Source organism: Cygnus atratus, chromosome 2 (assembly GCF_013377495.2).
Source record: "Cygnus atratus isolate AKBS03 ecotype Queensland, Australia chromosome 2, CAtr_DNAZoo_HiC_assembly, whole genome shotgun sequence".
Lineage (NCBI taxonomy): Eukaryota > Metazoa > Chordata > Aves > Anseriformes > Anatidae > Cygnus > Cygnus atratus.
Genome location: NC_066363.1, coordinates 33,598,187 through 33,619,107, shown reverse-complemented (window position 1 = coordinate 33,619,107; position 20,921 = coordinate 33,598,187). Strand labels below are relative to the sequence as shown.

Genomic DNA, 20,921 nt, shown 5'->3' with positions numbered 1-20,921 from the left:
TGGAGGTCTTTTTCAACCTTAATGATTCTATGATCTATAATCTCAGCAGGTTTCTTCTGGGCCTGTTTCACACTGCCTTGAGCACCCCAAGACTCACAGCATCCGTGGGACAGGGTGAAGGGGTGCACTGGCCTCCACCCCACTGCCCAGGGCATGCAGCTGCGACCAGCAAAGAGCTGTTTCTCTTACTGAATTACTGGGCAACCATCAGATAAAGTGCCTAACCTAGTAGCAACCCTTTGGATTAATACACGTATACATGAAATACTCCAAGTTTCTATAAAAACCAAACCGCTTAGCTGAGGAGTAGAGAAGGTTATTCAAAGAAAAGTAGTTTCCACGTCTTTGTGGTCATTTTTCTTCCTGCTAGATAAATACCAGAAGAATACAGTAAAATGGGAAAATGCTTGGAGAAAAGATGTTTTAAAAATTAAAATTAGGGTGTTCCCATTTCATTTTTAATAATTTGATTTCCACCCCACCATTTGTGGCATTATGGAATCTGAACTCTTGACTTGCTGCTGAAGAACAACGCTGCCTCACATTGGTTTCATCTTCACATTTCACTGGCATGATAACTGTAAGTTAAAGGACTTGGGAAGTTTGGGAACGCTCAACATTTGGAAGTGACATCTCCTTTTATAGCGCTTTCCAAAGGCTAACACCTCATGCGTGTAGCACAGAAATAAACATTTTAAATTAAGGGAGGACCCGAGCCAGGCAAGACCGCAGCTTTGGCCTCACGGGGTGCGTACGAGCCAAAGGAAGGGGCTGAGAGGCTGCTCCCCGCGCCCATCCCTCCCCGCACCACGGGAGCCCCCTGAAGGGCTGCGGGCGGCCCCAGCCCCCGCTGCCCGCCGCCTCCCCGGTCCCTCCCCGCAGCCCCTCAGCGGCCGCCCCTCAGCGCCGGGCCCACCCCCGCCTTTCCCGCCGCCGCCGGCCGGCTCCTCCCCGCCGCCGCCTCGCCCGCCTCCCGCTGCCCGCGCAGCCGGCGGCGGCGGCGCCCCCCGCGCTCCTCCCTTCCCTCTCCTTCCCTCCCTCCTTCCTCCGGCGGCTCCCGGCGCGATGGGGCGGCGGCGGCGGCGGCGGCGGGGGCCGGCCGGCCGGGGGGCGGCGGAGGCGGCGGCGGAATCGGCGGGCCCGGTGAGGCTGGCGGCGGCGGGCCGCGGCAAGGTGAGGCGGCCTTCGTCCGCCGGGGCGGCCGCGAGGGGCCCGGGGCGCCCCGACCCGCCCGGGCCCTCCACGTGGCGCGGCCCCGGCCCCGGTGCAGGGGGAGCTCGGGCGCCGTGGTGCTGTGGGGTTGCCCAAAAACCCGCGCTGCGGGCCGGGGAGGGGCTTCCTGGGGGCTGGGAGTGGGAGTTTGAGGAAGAATGGGTGTTGGGTTGGTGGTGCCCTCGCGTGTTGTCCGCAGGGGGTGGTGCCGTGGTGCCGCAGGGCTGCATCGCGGGGTGCGGGCGGGTGGTTGGGGAGGCCCCCAGCGTGCCCCCAAGCGTGGTTTGGTCTCAGCGTGGATGCGCCAGGCTGCTTGGATGGCCCGGGTCTTGGGAGGCAACAAGCATCAGGACCCTCCGAGGCAGTGGGAGGCAGGCAGGATAACCAGATTTAATTATCATCATGCTAATCGGCTTTTGCTGATACAGCAGGTAAGGAGGCTGCGTGGCTGGCTGCGTAGCAGAAGGATACGGGAGTGTTATGGAGATGCCTGTCGGTACCTCTGTGGTACCTCTGACCTCCCAGGGACTCGGTGACCCTCCCAGCAGTGCACAGCCCCACGTTCTCCAGGGCAGAGCGGGCACAACAGCATCGCATGCCAGTCTGGGGAGCTCTTAGGGAGCCTTAATCGATGGCACAGTGGATGCAGCTGGCACTTGTCACCTCCGATCCTATAGCGATCCTTCCTGCTGTACCTAAAAGCTGTTGCATCACGCTTCCTTAAGGCCCAGCAAAGGGAAGAAAGGTGCAGTCTGTTGTCAGTGCTCTTACGTTTCTTGTGGGGGCTTGTTTTGGGCTGTGGTCTTCTGCTGGCTCTTGCTGTTCCTTGCAGCTCACTGGTAAGCAAACGATGGGTGTCACTCGGGCTTGAGCCAGAAGGACTTGGCAGCCAAGGCTTCCTTGTCTCTCTGAAGCGATGTGGCATCTGCTGACTAGTAAATTAGTAAGTAAATTTGTAAGTAAACACATGTCCCCGTTGCAAGGAACTGCCAAGTCAGTAGTACAGAATTGGTTTGAATCGCAAGACCTGTGGCTGGATCTGGTCCCTGTCCCAGGGGCTGGTTTGAAAGGTTCTGGCACCACCGCTTCAGTTCTTGGGGTTTGTTTAAGGGGCGCTGATGGACTAAGCCTTGGCACCCAAAGGGCCTGGGCACTGGCAGCCTGGACACAAAGAGGGGATGCGTTGCATGCCTGAATTCCCATGAAGTGGCGTGGTTTTACAGAATTTCTTGAACCACTGTGCCTGCTTCTGCGTGTGCTGTCAAAATGTGGGTGGTGGCCAAGTCTTCGCGGCAGTGGCGTCATACAAAAGTGCTTTGCTTGGAACACCAGGACCTGGAAAACAATTAGACACCACAGATAAAAGGGGATGATCTTGAATTATGCAAAATTAATTTAGAAATAATTGTTGCTATGGTTTGGTTCAGCGAGTTTCTCCCTTTCTCTGAACACGTGCTTGCCTTTCATCATGCTACCTTGTGCCAGGTATACTTCATTGTCGAGGTTCCAGGCTCTTGTGCCCTGATGCTTTTGAGAAATTGCTGCGATCGTCTGGTATCATCTTTGTCTTCCAATATTTCGTTGGGGTGAGGGTTGTTCCCCTCTCTGTCTCAGGCTGGTCGGATGGTGGTCACGGTCCTTTTGACCATGTGTGTAGTCGGGTGTTCCTTTTGCACAGCAATACGTGACCTGGCTTCCCTCTGCCTTCCATTTCTTTGTCATGTTTGTAGGATGTTTAAAATTAAGCTTTCATACAATGCTGTGCACCATTATGGTTCCAGTGGAAAGACTGGGATCTTGACTTGTGAATAGTTCTGGGGTTTTGGTTTGGCACCTATCAGCGTTCTGGCTGGGGCCCTCTATTCTTGCAGTGCTGGTGATAATTGTCAGCCTGGGAGCACTTCTCTGCTCAATTGTTTTTGGGGATGCGTGCCAAGGGCAGCGCCTGTAGCCCTGGGTGGCGTTCCTTGGGCTCGCCTGCCTACTGAGCCTGGAACAAGTCGAGAGGTTTTCCAGCATGAGATGGAGGTGCAGGTTTGGACAAGTTTAGGTTGTGTGAATATTCATTAGATATTAAACTGGGATTACTTCGGTTGGACTAAAATGAATAAACAAAGTTTGAACATTGGTGAAATTACCCGTCCTCTGCTTCACAGAGGATTGTCCGTGCATTCTATACATTTCAATGAGGGGAAAACACCTGAAGTATTTCTTTTTTTAGTGGTAGAAGCAAAAATAGTGGGTTACATCATTCTGTGCTCCCTCACCCATGACATTCTCCTGATATGTTGTTACAGAAGAAAGTGCTGGTGTGGGTCAATTGTCAACAAAACCAATATTTTAAACTGTTAAGGGGCATTTGTGCATACAGCTGACAGTGGCGTTCAAACAATGTTGATGACTCCTACCAGAAGCCAGGGTGTGTACACAGGCAGCCCTCTTCTTGGCTTAGCAGGGCACTGACTTGCAGGAGGGGAAGTTGCTTGGCTTTGGTGTCGGTAAAGCTGAGTTTTAAATTGAGACGCCAGAATTCTTGCTGTTGATGTGGAAAGTAAAATGTCTCACCTCGGGCTCTTCTTTTTCTCCTTGCCTAACGAGACAGGTGGAATTTGTGGGGACGGCGGTGAGAGAAGTCGTGTTGTGACTGGTGGAGACCTCAGGTGCATTACTTTCTGTCAGTCATGTGCTGAGTGCCAGAGCATAGCGGAAACAGGTCTGACATCCCTCTCAGCCTTGTTTTCCCTCTCCATCATGCTTTGCCTCTGCTGACAGGTCTGTCAGCCTGCATGGACACAAATGAGCTTAAATGCTCCCAGTTCCCGATAATTCTCACTGCAGGCTGCCAGATTTGAGGGCAGCCTTGATTGTACTGGCAATATTTCTTCAGAGAGAAGAAACGACAATGGGAATATAATGAACTTTGATCTTCTGCTGAAGAAACATACTTAGGTGTGGTTATTCTGGAAGTTGTTGGGTTGTGTGCTGTTTGTAGAAGGGAGTGTTTTATTCTGCTTTTGAAAAGTGCCTTCTGGGTATTATAACCAGGTAACTGTAACTTTATTTGCAAAAATAACTGAACTTGATAGGCATACGATTTCTTACCGGGAATGATATTTAGACTTTCTCTGCAGCTGTGAATTATTTCCAGCTTTCACTAGACTTTCAGTGCTTTTTGTAGCTGTTATCTTCAAAAGACAACATTTCTCAAATCTGCAACATTACAGCAGACTTGCATTTTCTCTGAACCCGTGGGTTTTCTCATGTTGAAATATTTTCCCTGTGCAAGCTTGAAATGTTCATCGCCTCTCTGCCTTTCTGTCACTTTTTTTTAGAGGCTTAGCAGCAAAAAGACCCTGTCTCGAAGTGCCTGCATCTTTCAAGTGCTTAGAACAGATTAATATTTTAACATCTCTCTTCAAGCATGTGTGTATTTTATTCCTTGGTGTATGCTACTTTGTGGACAGAGTTGCAATGATAGGCTCGGTTGCTGATTATAAAATCAGTTTCTGAATGTGCTTTAACTGAAAATTAATAATGAAAAAAGCCTGGGGCTTCCAGGACTGCACTGTGAGTAATGGAGGATCCATCGTGGCAGAGGTTTCCAGTGCAAGCTGCTGTTTGAGATCTGGCTGCTGATGGCAGTGGGCTGATGTTGGGAATGACCTCGATTTGTGATTTCAGATGCAAGATATTGTTGATGAGCTTGGTCATGAGGAAGATGCAGAGGTGTGTGTGATGAGTTGGTGTGTGTGCCTTGCTGGTATGGGCGAGCAAACCCGCAGTCTAGAGTTTCAGGATCAGCAAAGTCCTGTTTAGAAGATCAGAGGCACAGCTTTTTTACAGCAAATAAGAACTGTCTAAAGCCTGCACCCATGTGTAAGAGCAGAATAGTTCAGTAACTCACATCCTGTTACCTTCTGAGGGCTGTTTGAAATAAGACTTGTGTTAATCACATTTCTGACGTTGCAGACAGACACGGCGCTGTAGGAATACAAGTCTTAATTAGTCTTATGTAAATTAGCAGTTGGCACCTTCAAGAGTTCTGCTTTAAAACTACCAGTATTTGTAGAGAGAACTGAGATTTTGGTCAAGCACTCTAATTCGGTATCGCCCTTTTGTCCATATTCTAAGCCCTCATTTTCCTATGTTTATTTAAAAAAAAATGAATAAAAACTTGCTATTTCTTTGGTTTTTAGATACTATAAGATCAAACTGCAAGACTAACTGCACAGCTAAGCGTTGTATCTGTTCTTCACGGTAGTCAGTAAATCATGAATAAACTGAATAAACAGGTCAAAATATTTTAAAGCATATATTTTAAAGCAGGCAAAGAAGAAAACGACAGCTCTTGGCGCTAAGAACACAGTTTTTAATGTGTGTTGCCAGGGTACTCTTTTCAAACTCTTGCAGTATGTCTACCTTATGTGCGTTGGTGTGTGTTCCTTGCTATTAAATCGAGCCATTTCGGTGAAATGAGGGCTCGCCAATGATTTAATGGGATTCTTGTAGTCAGAGTGTGGGGAGCAAGTCGCAACCTAAAGCTCTCTGAAGTTCTGCAGTAAGTTACTTAAATCAGTACCTTAGTATTTGAGATTGCATAAAGATCAAAAAAGGTCTAATACTGGGAAAGCATTTTTTTTTCTTTGTTCAAAATCAGTAATTACACCCCCAGAATGGCTCCTCTGGTGCAGATGCAGAAGTAATAGACGAAGAAGAAGGAGTTAGTTAGGCATACAGTAATCGCAGCAGTGGCTAACTTGCTGTACAATAGCGCGAGAACTAATGCAGTGGCTCCTGGAAGCAATTTATTCATAGCAAGGAGGCTCACAGCTCCTTGTGTGTTTTGCCATTAAAATGCATAATGCTTCATTTTTCAGGCTGCTCTGTATTGAGAGAATTCCATCACAGCAATGGGGCTGGACTCTGGCTGTTCATTTTAAGAGACGGGGATAAGGAAATACCAAAAGCTTTCGAACGCAGACAGCAGGACTTCTGCAGCAGTGCACTGGGTCGTGCCGTTATATGCCTGCAAGGGTCAGTTGTGTAGAGGTGGATTCTGCTCTTGCTCAAGGAGTGGTAAATCAGTTTTGAATCAGTCTACACTGGTTTTGTAAAAGCAAAGCAAGACTAAAATTAGCTGTAGCTTATTTGAGGGAGCAAAGTTTTGGTCGAGATGTTGCTTGAAGTGGTACCAACAGAAGTGGTATCACTCGTCAGCAGTGTTACTTTTGGAGAATGATCTGCCTTTGGGCAGTTACCTTGGCACAAAACAATGCCTTCTGCCTCTTTTTCTTTTTCTTTCTTTTTTTTTTTTTTTTTTAAATGTCTGTCTCTGCTCATCCTATCCTTCCACACACTAAATCCTAAAACGGCCTAGGTGAGAGCTGGCTGAAGGCTCCTTACTAGCCTGTTACATAGAGAGGCCTGCCTGAAGTGGCTGATGGAGTACCTGACAGTGGGAAATGTTGAGCTCTGGTGACATGGGTCTCCTTTGGAGCTGGAGCTGAACTTGGCGAACTCTTACATGGTGAACTTGGTCACCTCCAGAAGTGCCACAGCCTGCCTTTGGCAGTGCCTCCTGATGGCTCGATCTGGAGCTTCTGGCAAACAAGAGATGTTCTCGATCAGTGGGGGTTTTCACTTTCTTACTGAGTATCTCAGAAAGAACCCCGGATAAGCACTGACGAAAGAGGAGTTGCATTGGTTTTATTTTTGGAATTAGCTAAGTGTTTGCTAAAATAAGTAATGGTACTGTTACCAGATGCAATGGTAAGATTTCTCTGTACTTGTTCATCATTTCGTTGTGTCTGAATGCGTGATCCTCAGTTCTGAGCCGTCATGGCTCAGTGAGATGAGGAGTAGTGATAGTGAGATGGGTTTCGCTGCAGAGAAAGGTGCCCTGATCATGCACTTGCAAGGGTGCACACTCATTTTTGTGTCTGAGAAGTGCTGTTGTGTGGAGTTAACAGTCTGCATATTGCATCCCCTCCCTGGTCCCAAGTCTGACGTCTGCATTTAAGGATTAAAACAGTCTGCACCAAATATCCTGGAGTTTAGCTAAATGAGATGCAGTTCTGCTATGCGTGGCGTATTTTGTAATACATACTTGCGCTTGAATACGAGCATAAAAATAACAGTTGTGCTGTTGCCAGTTTGTTTTCCTGTGAAGTTGGTGTCTCTGACTTCTACCTTCTGTCTTGTTTTGAATCGGAGACAGATACCCAAAGAAGTGGCTGTCATTTTTAATGCCCCAGGTGGCAAGGAAGATTTTCTGGGGTTCCAAGAGGATGCTTCCAGACAGAGGTTGTTGTCAGAGGACAGCTATGGTAGTTTTGATACCCAAGAGTCAGGAATAGAAGTAGGAAGGGATTGCCATAGCCCAGCTGTGCTCTCCTGGTGCAGTTGTACTCTGAGCCTGCGTCCAGGCTGCACAAGCCATAAATTCACAGCAAAACCAGGAATCTGCAGTCCTCATATTAAAAAATACATTTATACAAACTGTCTGTTCTTTTTTGTATTGATGATTGCTTTTGTGGAAAGGCATGAAAATAGATGGGTTTTGTGAGTATCCCAGCAAACTTCAAAGTATTTCTTTCAGAAATTAATATCCCTCTGTTGCTGTTTCTTCACTGAAATTGCTATTTTAGCGGTGGTGGCCCCAGAGGCCATCTCTGTGAGATTTGCAGGTTCTCTGGTGTCTTAGTGGTGAAATAGCTTGGATTATCATAAAAAAATAATATTTTGCAATCTTTTTCATTTGTTAACTGGAAGTATCAGCTGAATCCCCAAGCAAGGAGAACTGGTGTGCTGTGTTGGCTGCCAGGAAGTTCTGTTTTCAGCCTTTTAGGAGCTTATAATTACATACTTAATGTGGTCCAGTGTGCTAAAAGATACCTTTGTTGGCTACGTCACAGCCAAGGTCCTTCCATTGCCGTAATAACAAAACTGAGAATGTCAGTGTTATGTTTTTAGCCCCTCAGGTTAAAAGTTGCTGAAGTCAATGGCTAGCATTAGCAAAGGGAACAAGCAGAATGAGGCTTGTTCAGGGACGTACTACTTCTGAGCCTTCAGAAGGGAATGCTGTCAGGAGAGGTTTGGACAAAGCGTGGAAGTGGTTTTGGGGTAGAGCTGCAGCCTGTGCTATAGGGATAGACGGTGTCTAAACCCAAGTGAAACATACCGGGCTCTAAGTCACTTTGTGACCTTGTTGCTCAGTGGCAGTGCCAGGGAACTGGGGACAACCCAGAGGTGGCTTGCTCTTGTGCAAGAGCCTTGTGCGGCAGCCTGCGCTTCTGCTGCCTGCTTGGTGACTGCAGGCGCCTTGCGTTGCTTCTCTCTGCCTTGGTTTCCTAACGTGTGAAAAAGAGATTATGGTAACGATCTGAGCCGTGAAGCGTTTTAAAATCCTCTGGTGGAAAATGTTGTGCAGGAACTAGGTACTATTAACGTGAGTTACTGCGAATCCTCTAATATTCCCTGCCCCAAGTGAGACTTGTTCAGGATTTACGGCTGGCGGTGTAGCCTCTCTCACCATTTCTTTTTGCCTTGGGCTAATGATTATTTTAAATCACTGCGAGCTTAATTCCTTTGCTACTAAATGTTACTCTAAAAAAAAATCTTCATTTTTTTTCCCCTGGATTCCATCCATTTATGATGCCAGACACCACTGTTTCTGTGAAGGACCACGGGTACTTTATCTGCAAGAAACAATAAGGTTTTGGTGTAAAGAGCAAAATGATGAGAAGTTCAGAAAAAGCGGTGATGGTTAGGAGGAGGCGAGGCAGCTGCCTTGCAGGGGTGATGAGTGGGATGTTTGTGTGTTGGGTGTTCCCTTGGGCGTCAATGCACAAATACATTCATAAGTATTGACCTGTGTGTGTCTGTTTTTTCTCCTCCAGGCTTTCTGCAGTCCTACTGCAGAAATCTCTGTGCTTTGCTGAGTTTCAGCAGTTTCTGCTATAGGTATCCCTGATGCTTATTTCACCATGCATAGGCCATTATTCACAGGTGTAACACAGCTTAGCTCTAGGTGTGCTATTTTCAGTCACTTTAGCGAACAAACAGGTTAAGATTTTCCCCACCCCCCACCCCTTAACCTTCACTGTGGAATTTCAGGAAAACAGAATACATACAAACTTCAGTTTCCCTCCAAGAAATGCAATTTAACTTTAAAGTAACTTCCCTATTGTGTTTGTTCCTTTCTCAAGCTGCTGCACTGCAGCTATCAACAAAGGAATAAAGTAATTTTGCTCAGAGAAAACTCATTCCAATTACCCCTAATAATTTCTAGATGTTTAAGTGTAAAGAAACAGCACATGCAGTAGCTCCCCCTCCCATTCCCCTGTAAGTTTTTCCACTCAATGTATTGTATCTGTTTTTCACCAGATATTATCTTAATGTAAAGAAGTGTGTAATTAAAGTCGGGGAAGGGAGGGAATTGAAAGGAAGAATAAAGATATTTAGCAATTGAATCATATGAAAGGTCATTTTTGTATCTTGTGTGGGAGGAAGAAATAGCAGAGGAAAATTGGGGAAACAAGCTGAAGTGAATGTTGCAGGCTCTCAAAAAGCAGGTGTGGTGTGAACATGCCTACTATGAACACGTCTTTCAGGGGACTAACAGGGATGAGTTGTCAGATGGCCTTCTACTAATATTGATTAGAAGTGTGGAAGTATATTTCCGATTTAGTAAATGTGTTCAGAGATGTCAAAAGCAAACACTGGATTTATCCCTTGTTTGGCATGTATGTGGATATCCTGGAAAGTGTTCTAATAAGACTTAATTTTTTTCATGGACTGACGTTTCACTTCCTAGTCTGAAGACAGAAGTTTGGGATCTGTCTAGGCTAGAACATGTCTGAATGATAAAACAAAGTTGAGAAGTGGGAAGATGGAGGGATTTTAGTGAGACTGTTGAAGGCTTTCGTACTATGTTTGTTGCTTGTGTTTTTTTTTCTTTAATAGAAAGTCATTTAAGGCCTGCTTTTTTTTTCTTACATCCAGAAGAAACAAGCACAACAACCTGGCAATTCAAAAATAAGAGAAAAGAATAATTTATTTTTATTGAGTACTAGTGAAGAAGAGGAGGAGGAGGAAGTGAAGAAGAAAGTTTCTTCCATGAGATGCAGCTCAGTTTGTCTTGTGCTCAAAATGAAGGAAGAAAATCCTGTGAAGTTAAAATAACTCAGTGCTGAAATTCTGAATGTTGTCTTCTTTTTTTTTTCTGATTTTGAAGAGTATTGTCTGCAAAGTGTTCTCACAGTATATGCAATCTAGTTGGTACCTCCTTAAGCCTTAGAACCTGTTGATTTTGACTGGGTGACTACTTTGTGTGTGACTGTTTCTCATACCTGCTGGCTGGTATTTTTACAGGGTGTTCAATATCAGCCCAGATACCTTACAGAAGAACTGCAGAAGATTTTCACTGAAGACACTGACTCTGAAACTGAAGCGTTTGAAGGCTTTGCTTCAAGTGAGGTGGATGTGAAGAAAAAAGGAGTTTTGGTAAAGGCAGTATGTATATATATTTTTTTCTGTTTCTTCCATGTAAACTTCATGTTCCAGTAAGCATGTTTCTGATAGACTATGATGCTCATTATTCATACCGAAGAAAAATATGTATTATATTGAAAAAGTAAAAAGACCTTTATTTAATGCAATATAACATAAGAAATGAGAACTTCTCCCCCTGCTTGCAGACTGACTGTGATAGGCAATGCTGTTCCTCTGAAAACAGCCTTGTTGGTATACCAAACAACATTGACGTGAAGATTTTGTGTTGGGAGAGCTTGCATACTAGTAACTCTTTAAAATCTGTTGATTTAGGTGAATTTATAACAGTGTTTTAGGTCGTGAGACTGCTGCTTAAAGTTAGTGATTAAAAAATGCCCTTTTGTGTTTCACAGCAGCAAAATGTAACATAGATTCATTCTTGCTTCCTGTAGGAGATGGAGTCAGACATGAGCGATGAAGAACGTGATAATTTATTGGGTACCGAGGAAGAAGAGGAGGAAGAGTCAAAGAAGAAAGTTTCCCCCAAGAGAAGAAGCTTTGGTCTTCGTGTTGCTTTTCAGTTTCCAACTAGAAAGTCTTCTGAGAAAAAAGTGCCTGAACAGGATTTTTCTAAGTTACCTATAAAGGACAGTAAATCCCCCACTGCTCTTTCAAAAGAAAGAAATTGCAAGCGATGGGATAAACTAGAGGGCTCTGCTTCAGAATCTGAAGAAGACATTAAAGAAACACAGGAAGAAAGTTCCAGTGCTCTGCTTAAAAGAGCTATGAATATTAAAGAAAATAAAGCCATGGTAAGACTTGTGAGCAGTGCTTTGTTCTCAGACATTGACAACTGAGCACTTGAATTTGGCACACTTGAATTTTAGGGTCCTTCCTGGTGATGTGGGAAAATCTCATGGTGGTTTGAGGTAGATTTTTTTTTTAAACCAGGGAGGACTCTGGAGAACCATCAGCACTCAGACGTTTCCTGCTAGAATAGTCTCAAGTAAGACTAGTCAACTCAAGTTTAAATGCAATGTCGAACCAAACATTTTGTATGTGGATGTGAACACAGTTAGATATCCAGGTCACAGTCATATTCAGAACCTGTCAGAAAACCAGCTCGTCCTTTCAGGTGTTTCGGTGTTGTTTGTGCAATAGAGTTTCTACTTTCCATTTGTGTCTGAGAGATCTTCTGCAGTTACGGATTGGAAAGCCAACCCAAAACCACTGAGTATTATAAACGTTTCAGTTGTGTGGGATGTGATGCTTACAGTTATACTTGGCTATATAACTACTGAAAGTGTGTGTTTATGTGCATACAGATAAGGGAGAAGTGAGACTCCGATCGCTCCTGAACATTTTTTTGTTCTGTTGTCTAAAATTCTACTAGCTCTCTTAATTATTACAATATTGTGCAAATCTGTATTCATTTTGTGTCCTCTGTGACTCCTTCAGTGTTACTGTACTCCAGGCTATGTTGCAGCCTCCAGGCAGTCTTCTGTACACCTCTTGGGTGTATGGGCCTGCAGCTCCCAACTAAAACTTTGATTTAATTTGTATCTGTTTCTAATCTTACCTTGTTTCTTCACTGCTGTTGTGTTCTTGCTGCTGTTCCTTCTTACCTCCCAGCTTTCCTTCTCGTTTCAACTCAACCACTGTAAAATTCACTAGTGTCCTAGCTGAGGACACTTGTAATAAACACCACAGTGAAGCACTTATTGAGAAGTGCTGCTAATCTCGTGATTGCTCTGGCTGTGTCAGAGACAACTAGTAGCATGGCTAAACCAGGAGCTAGTGGCTAGTAGCCTGGCTAACCCTTTCTGTTGCCGGCTTTTTGGTAAGTAGCCTCATTCTGGCCTTCCAGAACAAGGCCGAATTGTTTTGGACCTATCAGCCACCACTTCTGTTGAAGTGCACATCTGGGACATCTCCCACATGAGGCAGCAAGCTCTTCCTGCTGAAGTACTTCTGATACTGCACACACCATGGTTAGGGAAAGGACTAGAGGGCCTAGTTGCTTTATAGCTTTGCAAATGAATGTGCACGCCTGTTGCTGGGTGTGTATATGCAAAGCGATGGGTATTTAACGTTACTGTCTGGAGCTGTGAAGTTAGTTTTGTATGCAAAATTTTTTTCACTTATCACTTTTTCACTTTATCACTGGGGATAAATGAGCTCCACCTACATTCAGTGCACAAAACCTTACTGTAGGCACTTCAACTTACTGTGTTCAGATGTAATTCAGAGTGTATACAAAAAGAGGGGATGATGTGTGTCAAATATGTGCAAGTTCACAGTGACTTCAATATGGTATCACTGTTGCTTTCAGCTTGCCCAGTTATTAGCAGAACTGAATTCTGTACCTGACCTGTTCCCAGTGAAGACACCTGCCTCAACTCCTTCGGTAAGTCTTAGTGCACTGGTTAGAGATGAAAGACATTTGTGCTAGACTTGTGATTAATGCGTTTCTTCATGAAACACTTTCACCAAGGTGTAGCAATACTTTGTCTGTATTTGCTGTTGGTCGGCACTTGAATAAGTGCTGAAGGTTATGTGAGGAAATGGACTTTGAAAAGATAATGTGTGAACAAATAAAAAGACCAAGACAAGGTTCTATTTTGTCATTTTTTGCCCTGTAAGTTCTTTTGGGATGCTAGACAAATGCCTGTGTATGTGCCGATTAGGAAGAGTAGTTGCTGTCCTTTTTGTTTAGATCCTTTACATGCTTAGATCCTTAGGTGTGTTCAGATTGTGGGAAAATCCGAACCTTTAGCGCTGAAGAATAGCGAGAACTAGCTTCTATCTTAATATGCCATCTATAGATTTTTTTTTTCTTTTTCTAGAAACAGAGGAAAATCCCAAGGAGGGCATTTTCCGAAGGCCAGATAACACGTCGCATGAACCCAACCAGAAATGCTCGTCCACCAGAGAAATTTGCCTTGGAAAAATTTACTGTGTCGGCCATCAGATTTGCAGAACAGTTCCATAGTTACAAACAACAAAACCTCTTAAAGAAAAGACTGAGCATGGTATTTGGCAGACTTTGATATTTCTGCTAGTCAGGGATTAGGGAACATTCATGTAGATTATTGGCCAGCACTTAGAGCAGACATCATATCCTACAGCAAGTTAGTTGATGAGAACCTTTCGTTTGGAATTAGCAAGAGGAAGTTGCCTTCAGGCCTTCCTGCCCCATCTTTCATCCATTAGTGGGGCTCTGCTTGTGACTTGTCTTGTCCAAGCATAACAAGCAGTTTACTTATTCTAGTGTTTATTATCTGAAAATAGTGGGAGTAGAAATAACAAGGATAGAATGATGGGAAAGAAGAACATAGAATAAATAGTATATGGAGTAGAGAGGATTAGGGAGGTGAGGGAGAGAAGAGAGTTGGGGGGGTGGGTTGGATGGAAACCCAACTCTATTCCCTGTTCTTCCAGTGGTCCACAAACATGTAGTCTACCCCCTTTAGGCTGCATATGCATTATAAATGACAGAATTTGTCACCAAGTGTGGTGACAGTCTTCATGCCACGGAGGTGTTGAGATGAGTTTGTTTAGCAGGGGAATTGTGGTGTGCGCAAACGGAGGAGATCATCAAAGTATTCATCTTACCGTCCAGTAGAGGATATTACTGATGAGGACTTGGACAACATTGCAATCACTGTTAAAGACAAAATCTATGACAAAGTTCTAGTAAGTAGCAGCTGTTTTCTTTATGGGATCTATTGTCGTCTAATAGTTCATCTGGCACTTGCTAAAAGGTGTGCTTTCCGGAAGTTTTGGAGAGGGCAGCTCTCGCTATTGCACAAGCACGACTTGAAAGCTTTGCCAGACTTCCGTGGGCTTGCCCATGCTGGTTAATACACCTCAACAGTTTTTGCCTCTGGAAAGTGCTTCCTTGCCATAGAATTAAGTGGAAGTTGTTACAGCTATGACTCATCAGTGATAAAGAGTTGAAATCCCACTTATCTTTTATTCTTGCTTAATTTATTTTTTGCTGTTGTGGTGGCCGTACACTTAAATGTTAGTGATCTCTACTCTTTATACCCCCTAGAAACTACGTTTCTGCAGGGGTTGGCTAGTTTTCAAAGCACATGTTGGAGCTCCTCTTCCATGCTTTCATCTTATTTTGCTATTATTAATGGTCATCAAGAGCTAGATGATCATCTTACTATGTTTTATGCATCACTGTATTTGCAGAGCTGAGTCACAAGGTCTGCGTATACCGTAAGCATACATAAGCTTTTTGCCAGATTGGGGAAGGAGGGGTGATCAGAACTGCAGCAATAAGGTTCATGTAGTCTGAGACTCCAAAGCAAGTGAGGACAGGCACTGTCACTGTAAAATCTGTATCGTTTTATGAAATACTATATAATTGATTATAATGACAGAACTTACAGTTCTTACTAAGATTCTCATTGCTGGACTTGACTTTGGTTTGAAGTCTGTGCTTTGCTCTTAGCAGACGTATTACGAAAGTTTGGCAACAGGCATTTAAGGTCCTTCAAGCATACTTATTTCTCCTCTCCGACTTCTTTAGGGTAGTACTTGCCACCAGTGTCGTCAAAAGACAATTGATACAAAGACCATCTGCCGCAGCCAGGGCTGTGGAGGTGTAAGGGGGCAGTTTTGTGGACCGTGTCTTCGAAATAGATATGGGGAAGATGTGAAATCAGCACTGCTCGATCCAGTAAGTATCATTTCTTGGATTTGGAAAGAAAGTATTATGAATACGGATTTGCTAGTTGTGATGAGTGTATGCTTATGGTAACATGGTGTTTGAAGCTTTTTGGCATAAGAAGGTCTGTAGTACCATTATGACTGACATGGATCTTGTTGGAATGCAAGTTTTCTCCCCCCAAGGTGCTGAACAAGGAGCATGCACAGTGTGTTCTCATACAGTCTTTCCCTCACATCTGCTTTAGAGACAGTCTTACGATCCATTCTGAAAGACTAAGAACTAAGGTCTCCAGTGTGCTGGCACAGATACGCTGTAATGCAGGCTGTTAGCACCTGAACCTCTGTGTTCAGTTGTTGAGCAGCTGGGAGACGCCTGACTTCATGTACGTTCTGGTTAGTTTGGTCTCAAGAATCATGCTATGCAGCAGGCAGATCTAATGGAACTTCTAACAGTGGGTACCCATCTCTTTCTGGGAAGCTCACTATGGTCAGCCTAGCACAGCATGATTATCATTAGGCAGTATTACAGCTGCTTTTAGTCTATTTTGAATTAATATTGAGAAATTCATCCAGGGACTCCGAGTCTTAAGAGTAAAATGTATTCAAGCAAAGAGAGTAGTACTTGATCGTATCTTTAATTCTGCAGAATTTGGAAACTGTAACAAGTGTGGTTGGCTTCTGATTCAGACTTTTAAAATCCCACCCTGAATAATAATGTGATAAGGAAGCCATACTCTTGTCTGGTAGAGCAATGCGAAGGAGAATATAACCTTACTTTTCGCTTGCCTTTAACTCCCCCCACTCCTCCTTGCAGGACTGGATCTGCCCTCCTTGTCGTGGGGTGTGTAACTGCAGTTACTGCCGCAGGCGCGACGGTCGCTGTGCCACGGGGATGCTCATCCACCTGGCAAAGTTCTATGGCTACAACAATGTGAAAGAATACTTGGAAAGGTGAGGGTTGTGCCCAGTGGGCATCCTGTGAGCTCAGGTATTACTCCAAGACTGCTGCCTAGGCTTGAGCTGAGCTCTTTCTTTTGAAATGCGTCTTCATTACAGACATAGTTGGTTACAAGTGTCTCTGATTCTGTCACTCCAAAATAGATTTACAAGTCTTTATTACTATCTGACCTTACACTTAGCTTGAGGATTAGTTTCTGGGACAACAAGTAACTGTACGGAGTATTTCTTTATTTTGGAGTCTCACTGGAAACTTAATCGTGGGTGGTTTTGCTTTAATAACAATTATTTACTTTCTAGGCTTTAAACCAAGGTGAAAGTCATATTAGTTCCTTTTTTAAAATGTTGAAGCCCTTTAACACTTGACTTCTGTGGCCTGGGGCAGATCCTGTACCTTTACAAAAAAGTCTCTTCAGATTTCTCCTGGGCTGAAATCATCTTTGTTGGAGTGAGTCATATCCCTGTGCAAACAACTAACTTGCTATAGAAATTGAAATGCTTTTCCCTATTTTGAAATCAGTATAGGCTGCTTCTAGTATATAGCAGTATTGTTGCGGAAATTGTCATTTTCAAAAGTGGAAAACGCCTGTTCATGGGGAATCTGAGTTTCCTAAAAACTACTAACACTGTTTTCTCATATGTATTCTAGTTTACAAAAACAACTGGCGGACGGCAATTGAGAACACTGAACTCAAGCTGTGCCTGCAAAATATCTTCACAAGTTTTTACTTCAAAAGGTTGTTACTATGTTTTATATAAGATAGAATTTTAGAGTATAGTATATACATTTCTGTGTGCGGAACTTTTTGATTAATGTGGTCTTATGCAAAAGATCTCTCAGGAAAATGTTTGGTAGAGAAATCTACGTGCACAGACCTATACGTTAAGTGGAATGGCACTCTTGAACCTTGGAGTGGTTAATTTCTAATAGGGCTACTACACAACTACATGATGGAAAACTTTGGTGATTTGAGCAATATTTTTATTTATGTAATTGTGTGAATTTGCAAAAAGGGTGTTTAACAACTACCTATAAAGTCTACCTTTTTTAAAAAAAAAAACAAAAACAAAACAACACCCCAAAACTCTTTCTGTTCCAATTTGACCACAAAGACTCAATTTTCCAATCCTTGCTTTCTGAACCTATTCTTCCACTTGTAATATTTAGAACTTATCCCTGCAAAGAGAAGGGTACTTTTCATCTGATTGCCATTATATTCCAGCCAAAGCTGGTGTAACCTACCAGTGGGAGGATGAATTTTTTTTTTTTAAACCCAAAGTGCAATTAACCACTGAAACATGAAAGTGGAAGTGTTTTGTAAAAAAAAAAAAAAAAAAAAAAAAAATCTTATGTGATATACCTGCTGCCTGAACCAGCACAGCAATCATAACTAGTTAATTGGTTTAAACCACAATGTTCACGATGTTTTTTTTGAAATACAATTCATAGTTAGATTTTTTTTCATTTGTGCAACTAAGCTTTCAAACAATTTTAAGCAATATGTTTGTATTGCAGTATGATTATGTTAAAATTTATGTAAGATACATATTTCATTTTATGTAGAGACAATAAAGAATAATCAAGAGGAACATTTTATGAGTGAAACTGCACTCAGCTGATACAGTGTTTTGCATTTGCTTTCCCATAACCGGTGTAATGAAGGAATGTTTGTAGATCAATAATAATTATATAGAAAAGCATATGAACACAACACTTGAACGATTAGGAAATATAGCACCTAACTGTCATACTGAGGAATGTTTTTTTGTGAGGCAAATGTGCTCTAGCTGACTGTGAAAAATGTTTATCTCTTTTTGCTTTAACTACAAGACAGATTGAGAAAGCAGCATCGACTAAGCAGGACTAAGCATGAAAGCTTAGTCCTAAAAAGCCAAGAGTAAAGCTACACCCGCCAGAACCTATTTAGCTGGCTTCTCTTTGCTTCTCAGTTTAAAAGTCCAAATGTTTTTGCTTTTATAAATTGGACATTCATAAACAGCCTTAGTTTCCCTTTGATCCAGGGGAATAGTTCTTACAAAAATGACTGGCATTGCTGGATTCGATTCCCTGAGCAGGATTTCAGCTACGGTCTCCAGTTGGATGTCCCACCTGGCACCTGCAGTAAACATAGGCACAGAGATTACCAGAAACGTTTAAATCTAAACAGTTGCTTATTGCTAAATATTTAAAACTACACTTGAACATACAAATTTAATGTGGAATGTTGTAACATGGCCTCTTGCTTCATCTGTTGTATGAATGTGAAGATGAATATGAGGTTTGGACTGGACTTCTATTTTTATCTGTGCCCTTTTGTTGAAAGCAGAAACTGAAAACTGCCTACAGTTGGGACTTTGATGCGCATACTGGGTCACAGGCATACACAGTCGAATGCTCAGATTTTCTCCTAGCTCTTCACTAGTATGTGGTCAAGTATTCCCAAACTTGGAGAACTGCACTGAAGTGTAACTAGAATGTTTGATAGTGAGACATTAACTGTGCTTCAGTGTAGTTATGACAGATCAGTGCTGTACTGGTGAAGGGCTATGCACTTTCTGAATGGTACTAGGTTTTACTGTTTGTTCTTCTAATATAAACCTGCATAGAAAGTGTTGCTTGTAGGGGATTTTAGGAGTTTATGTAGGAAAGATTATGTTTGCAAATACCAACACAAGCACAGAGACTGCAGCCTCACACGGTGCCTCATAGCTGGAGGCAGAATTAATAGTATTGCTCTTTGAGTAACCATGTTATCTTTTCAAAATCACTAGTTGAATTACATGCTCATCATCACCACAATCCCCCACCCTGGGTTTCCCCTTGTGTTTTATCTTCTGAAGAAGCAACTCCCTTTCAGAAGAGTTGCTTTCCTTTGATTACATTCAGGCCCAGTGAAGAGTGTGAGTAATAGTTATGTTTCTGTAATTGCCTCTTGGAGTCATGCACCTTTCTTCTAATTAGCTGTAACTTAGTTGACAGCCTTTCTATGTTAAAACTAAAACCACATTTTGACTGCTGGCCTTACATGTCATTCCTAAACTAGATACCTCAGTATCAGGAAGAATAAAGTTCCAAAAGTGCAAGCTACGGTGTTTATCCTCTGCAAGTTGTTAAAACATGGCTCTACAGCTGAACATGATTTCCAAAAGTTCAGGGACATCCTCAAACTATGTTCTAGCTCCTGCGCTAATTGACTCCTTAGAAACCCAGGTTAAAGCTCTATGCTTGTTGTACATACACATCACCGTCTGGGTGTGTCATACCTCATGCTAATACAGGATTCTCAATTATTTCCTTGTTTCCTGGTATGTTTCCCCAACAACCTGTAAGTACTGTAATCTAGCAAATGAAAAGAGTTAGATCAGCTTTGTTGAGTGATAACTTTGTGCCCAGGGGGAAGAAAAAAAGATGATCTTGTGAATAGTTTAAAAAAAAAAAAGGGGGGGGCTGTGCAGGTGGTTTGATCCGGGTTACCAACATCTGGTAAGACTAAGAGCTGCAGAAAATAGGTGACCAGTATCAGAGACTGAAGTTTAAAATCTCTGGACTTTAGGCTTCCAATCCTCAATTAGATCAGAGCTGCTGCTTTTCTACAGTGCAGACTATGTTTAGTCTCAGTTAACAGTAATTTAAGTGCATGAACTGTGGTCAGTGACAAGGACACCAAGCTGGTATGAAATTTAAAGTCACAATGGACCAATGCTGACAATCCACCATCATTCCTAAACATCATCAGTGCTGTTCATTTGTGCACTTGAGTCCAGCTCCTGATGAACTTACTTGAAGGGAGCTGCAGTCCCTGTAATAGCTTACTGAGATCAAGAAATTGAAATTTCTTTCTTTCTTTCTATGAAAAGCTGGCAGATACAGGCTTCTTCCCTGTGGCCTTAATCTTCTTTGGTCTTTTTGGTAACATCTCCCGTCAAGCAGACCTTATCCAAAGTCAAGTTGTTCTTGGACGCCATGCTCTGCTAAACAGCTTTAAAAATAATAATCACAATAATTCAGTATCTGGACAATAATATTGATGCCAGAACTGTAAACATGTCCTTCTCAGGCCTGTTGTGCACAAGAATGAGAATGACTGTTTCTGTCTTTTTTTTGTGTGTGTGTCTGTGTGTGTGCTTTTTTTTTTTTTCCTTTGGCCATTAATTGAAATAAGGCAAAAAAGCAGTGTGAATGCAATTATTTTGAAACAAGTTCTGCGCCGTATAGAACAAACCAACCTCCCAGCTTGCTGGCAAGAGAGCAAGATTGCTTTGCCATCCACAATCAGGCTTCTCTCTAGCTGTGTCCCTGTTCAGAACAAGCCATTGTTAAAATATATTGTAGCCTTCATATTGTCCTTACATCCCCCCATCCCTTAACAGGAAAAAGAGCCCTGAACAGAAAGCTTGGAGACAGACGGTAAGAGGAATGAAAAATACCCTGGGGTTTCTTTATGCCTGTGGCACTAAGTGAGCACTATTTGGGGACCTCAGCACAGAGCAGCAGCTGCTGTCAGCCCTCAAGCTCCTTCCCTCTTCTGCCTTCATGTACAGGGGGAGATGTTTCAGTAGCTGGGCTGCAAATGTGG

General features: G+C 43.1%; 1 protein-coding gene across 4 annotated transcripts; it reads left to right on the top strand.

The window, feature by feature from the left end:
- Nucleotides 1-1,050: 1,050 nt before the first annotated feature.
- Nucleotides 1,051-17,934, top strand: CDCA7L (cell division cycle associated 7 like). 4 transcript variants are annotated; one of them, XM_050709014.1, is made up of 9 exons: nucleotides 1,051-1,143; nucleotides 10,585-10,725; nucleotides 11,157-11,516; nucleotides 13,037-13,111; nucleotides 13,551-13,736; nucleotides 14,266-14,400; nucleotides 15,248-15,397; nucleotides 16,202-16,338; nucleotides 16,994-17,934. In XM_050709014.1, the coding sequence occupies exons 1-9, from the start codon at nucleotides 1,066-1,068 to the stop codon at nucleotides 17,022-17,024; spliced, it is 1,293 nt and encodes a 430-aa protein (XP_050564971.1). In that variant the 5' UTR covers nucleotides 1,051-1,065; the 3' UTR covers nucleotides 17,025-17,934. The 4 variants fall into 4 exon arrangements, with proteins under 4 accessions (XP_050564971.1, XP_035418395.2, XP_035418396.2 ...); XM_035562502.2 differs by having other exon boundaries at nucleotides 1,051-1,173; nucleotides 10,585-10,716; XM_035562503.2 differs by having other exon boundaries at nucleotides 1,051-1,173; nucleotides 14,269-14,400.
- Nucleotides 17,935-20,921: the final 2,987 nt, after the last annotated feature.